The 4,861-nt window shown below is 47.4% G+C and overlaps 1 protein-coding gene across 1 annotated transcript in view; it reads left to right on the plus strand.

Moving 5' to 3' along the window:
• The window catches only part of prex1 (phosphatidylinositol-3,4,5-trisphosphate-dependent Rac exchange factor 1), a 73,877-nt gene extending 70,478 nt beyond the window's left edge, over nt 1-3,399 (plus strand). Inside the window, exons 37-40 of the mRNA XM_080015614.1 lie at nt 48-223; nt 1,239-1,341; nt 1,443-1,510; nt 1,601-3,399. Coding sequence (XP_079871740.1) covers nt 48-223; nt 1,239-1,341; nt 1,443-1,510; nt 1,601-1,643 — 390 coding nt within the window. The 3' untranslated portion in view covers nt 1,644-3,399. The remainder of the gene's footprint in view (nt 1-47; nt 224-1,238; nt 1,342-1,442; nt 1,511-1,600) is intronic.
• The last annotated feature ends 1,462 nt before the right edge of the window (nt 3,400-4,861 follow it).

Genomic DNA, 4,861 nt, shown 5'->3' on the forward strand with positions numbered 1-4,861 from the left:
CCCCCTTTTTTTTTTTTTTTAATATATACACACTACCCTTTCGACAGCTCCTGCGTCCCCTCAACACCCTGGACGACCTGTGTCGGCTGATGCAGTCCTACGTCAACGTGCGCTCCGCCGCCCAGGGCCACCCGTCGGGCGTCAGCGTGCTGTGCGTGGCCTCGGAGCTGTGCAACCGCCTGGGAGCCTGCCACATCACCATGTGCGCCACGGGCATGCAGAGGTCAGCCCGCCGCCACCCAAAAGAGCTTTTCCGCCGCTCTGTAGGGGACTAATAAGGGTTAGGGTTGGCTGCTACAGTGCCACCTGTTTTATCCAAACTACACTTAGCCCAGCTTACCGTCGCCCCTGATTCTTAACATGCAGGCTAGAGTTTTTAAATGACAGCTACAGATCACGGTGCTGTTGAATGTTTGGATTAGATAAATACTTTATTGATTGTGGAAAGTGCAGTGTTACAACAGCTCACATCAGAACAAATAGGCGATTAACAATAATGTAACAGAACGGCCGAAAAAATGCCACAAAACAGGCAGGGGTCAAAACCAGGAGGTCCGTCAGGGAAGGCAAACCTATCCAGCGGGGAATCAGGCAGAGAATCCGAGTCCAGGGAATCAGGCAGAGAATCTGAGTCCAGGGAATCAAGGAGAGAATCCGAGTCCAGGGAATCAGGGAGAGAATCCGAGTCCAGGGAATCAGGCAGAGGGTCGGACAGAAGGTACAGGAAACAGGTAGTAGTGTGGGAAAGCTCAGCGTAATGCAAGAGACAATCTGGCAGGGAACAAAGGGAAGTGGACTGGTATTTATACTGAGGGAATACGGAGGGAATGAGCTGCAGGACGGGGGAAACCAGGTGACGGGAAGAGCGAGCCAGCAAAGCGAAAGGGAGCGGGCGGAGGTCAGTGACAGGGCGTGAGGAGATGACCAGATGAAAATGAAACACCAAAAACAAATATAAATACTGGGAGATGAGAGAGGATTCAACACAGTGTATATACACCAATCAGCCACAACATTAGTACCCCCACTAATAACCACTGATACTGTGTAGCTCCCTCTTGTGCCGCCAAAACAATTCTGACCCGTGGAGGTGTGGACTCCACAAGACCCCTGAAGCTGTCCTGTGGTATCTGGCACCAAGGCGTTAGCAGCAAATCCTTTAAGTCCTGGAAGTTGCCAGTTGTGATATGCAGTATACAGTATGTGTACATTGACATTCGGTCTCCGTTTTACCTCAGATGCACCCTCAGCGTCACTCTGGAGCAGGCGATGATCCTAACCAGGAACCACGGCCTGATGCCCCGCTGCATCATGCAGACCATGGATATCATGCGCAAACAGGTATACCTGTTGTATACCTACGAGAATACTCTGCCTGGGATTGGAGATGATTCACAGTTATTGGAAAACATGAATCTGCTGATGAACTTGCCATTTCACAGGGGACAAGAGTGGAGCTCTCCGCTAAAAATCTCAAGGTGATGGACCAGATGCCGCCCTCGGCACCGAGGTAACGTACGCCGTCGGCCCGTCGCACCGTTTGGCGCCCAAGAACGCCTTGACTCTCTTTTTCAGCACGGGTTTCCCTTCTCACCGACAGGCTCTTCAAGCTGTGTCTGCCGCCCTCGGACGGGGAGCTGTAACAACCGCCGGCTTTCACCCTGGGACGCTTTAACATTGAACGACTTTAACCTCACCGTGCGCACGAGGGCGCTCCCGGGAGAACGCGGCGGGGCTGGGGCGGAGACGAAGAAGAAGAGCGTAAAAGTTCTCAGCGGTTGCTTTGGAGGGTGCCGATTTGTGGGGACGGGAGCCGACTCCGTCCCATAGAGAGTCCACTGTGGGAAAACCCCGAGGTTACGCGCCTCCGGCCTGTCCCCGGCGGAGCCGACGCCGCCGGCAGGGGGCGCCGCCGCTCATTGTCCGCGACTCCGCAGCCGGTCGCCTTCTCTCTCGACACCCCTGACAGAACTACTTTCATGGGAGCGGAGCCGTCATTAACTGGATTAACCGAACTACCTGACCAGCGTCTGACTCGCGTCCCTTAGAAATGCGACTGTTGCCCATTTTTGCCTTTTTCGACTGCAACTCCGGTCTGGTTTCACTGTCGTAGCGGTGGGGGGCGGGTGGTGGTCGGATCGGGCCCGCATCTTCACGTGTCCTCCCGGATCCAGTATTCAACGGCGGGGAGAAAGTGAAAGAATATATAATATGTAGAACGTGGGCTGGAAGTAGGGATGGACCCCTCCCCCACCCCACCCCACCCACATTGCATGTGGTTACTGTGCAATTACTGTAGGTTTAGTGCGAGTACTGTATCGCTGCACTATATGAAGGATAATTATTTATTGTGTCAGGAAGAAGTATTTTTTATCCCTCGATTATATCAGGTATTAAAAGAAAAGAAAGCATTCCAGCCTACTTAGCGAACAGTATTTAAAGGACCAATGGCATGTTCTTTTTTTTTTTTTCTTTTACTAAACTTCTCATGTCTTTTATCACGTCTATGGAGTGCGATGACGTCAGTAAAGCATCAGGGAATGCGAGGGAGAAAAAAATCCAACTAGATATTCGCTAATCAGAAGAGAGGTCTTTTATTTTTGCCAATCTGCAGGCTGGGATACTTAATCTGTTAAATTATTAATATATTGGTTAATAGTCTTAGTGGAAGGATCGTCTCCTCTCGAGTCGGATTTCGCCGACGCATCGCAGATCTCGCATCTGATCCTGTTTTAAAAAGAATTTCAATTATCGACCGAAGCACAATATTTCTTTCAATCAGTGGGGAAAAAAAAGAAAGTACTGTGAGAGATTAACGGATGACACGCGCAAAAGGGACCAGTGAGAACTCAGAGAAATGTTATTTTATTCAAGGATTTTATTTTTTATTTTTTTTGCGTTTCTGTACATAAACTGTAAACGATATCGGGGTAGGAAAAAGAATTGCAAGAGTAATGCTATAATTTAAATTGAATTATTTTTTATGGAGATGGAGTATATAGAATGTTAAACATTTGGATTCTTTTTTTTTTGTTTTTTGTTTTTTGTTTTTAAGACATTTGAAGAGGTATTTGATATTTAAAGTTGGCGTATCGGAAAATGATTGAGACGGCTTGATTTGTTCATTATTTTTAGGTTCTCAAACGAGTCCTTAGCAGTGCGCAGACTGAAGAAATAAGCATTCATTCATTACTCGACACGGTCTTAATCATTTCTTGGAGTTCTCGCAGTATTGACGTCATTTTAACGTTTTCCTTATTGTACATACTTTATTTACAAGTTTACGTTGCCTGAAAATAACTGTACAAAAGATTTTTTTTTCCTTTTCTGGAACCTTTCTAAAATGATCATTGTAAATGGACCCTTAACAAGGTAGTAAAAATAAAATGTTCAAAGTTCGATGATGTTTCATTGGTTTGTTGCTGCCTTACACTGGATAAATGCTAATCGACCATGCAGATGATGCGCTTTTATTGTGAAACGCAAGTTGCTAAGTCTTGTTTTTTCAGTATACATTTTATGGGATCTATATCTATATTGATATTATATAGGTACAGAAATGATGTGGGTACAGACATTATATGGGTACAGATATTTTAGCATTTACTTGTAAACTGCAGACTATGTACTGAAAATTAATATTTGCACGTTGCACGCCTTATAGGCAACATATTTATGCTTATTTTGCTTACTTCATCGAATGTAATTGAATCAGAATAGCGAACAAACGGGGCCATCTCATTTCAATCGGGGATCTCCTTCCTGTCTTCATGTCAGTGTGCCGGTGGAGGGGATGCAGGAAGCCTCTCCCGTTCGATTTGCTCCATCGGCTTCTGTGAAGAAACTGTTTCCCTCTCTGGTAAATGTGTGTCCTCAAGCGCTCTCACGCAGGTCCCTAACAAGGCAACGAACACTGAAATACATTAGTCCGACACACATTTAGGCGTCCATTATCCCAGCCGGAGAAAGCTCGACGCATAAATATTGCATGGACGCTCACCATGCAACGAAAGCCTACTATCTGGGAGGACGTTTTTGGAACCAAGACCATTGGATGCCCCCTCATTAATATTTAAGTGGTAATCCGTACGCTTATTTTGTTGACGTTTTTTTTTTTTTTTTTTTCAACTGGAACTTTTGAAGAAACCGCCATGGGATGGGTTTGAGTTATGCAACGCAATCCATTTAAATGCTGTCGGTGGCGGGTTCCGCCTTAGAATAGAATAGACAGAAAAGAAAACGAGTGCAAGGCAGCTGCGGTGAATTTGATGAACCAGATTACCTAGCTGTGGTCAGTAAACTGAGGATATGGATGAGCGTCTCTCTAAAAATAACCAGAGTCCCCCCAAAATAATCAATTGTCTAGAAGATGCTATACCATACTTTCGGGGGAAACATTTGCCGTGGAAACTTTCAGTCGCATTTTCGAATGGAATTCCGGGACTCGCAGTGGAATGCGTCCAACACAGGACATGTCGTGGATTACCACTTTAATGTGTCCAAAAGGAGGCAGGAGCTCTGATCTCCCTCCAGATGTGCAGGCGTCTCGCCAGACCTTGCGTCTCCATTTCTGAGGTGAAAGCCTCCACATTTGCACTTTCGCACGATTATTGCACGCGTGGTCCTCTCTGGGGAGGGGATGGAGGGGCTGGGGTGAGGTGGGGAGGGGTGGGTGTGAGGTGGGGAGGGTGGCGGTAAGATGGGGAGGGGTGGTGGCGGGGACCGACACCGACTGCACTGACACACACACACACACACACACACACACACACACACCTCTCAAACAAGCGGTGATGCATCCCCGGAGCGGGCGGGCGGCGCAGAGAACCTCCCCAGCCCCGACTCGACTCGAGGAGGAAGG

This window comes from Zeus faber (assembly GCF_960531495.2).
Source record: "Zeus faber genome assembly, chromosome: 15".
Lineage (NCBI taxonomy): Eukaryota > Metazoa > Chordata > Actinopteri > Zeiformes > Zeidae > Zeus > Zeus faber.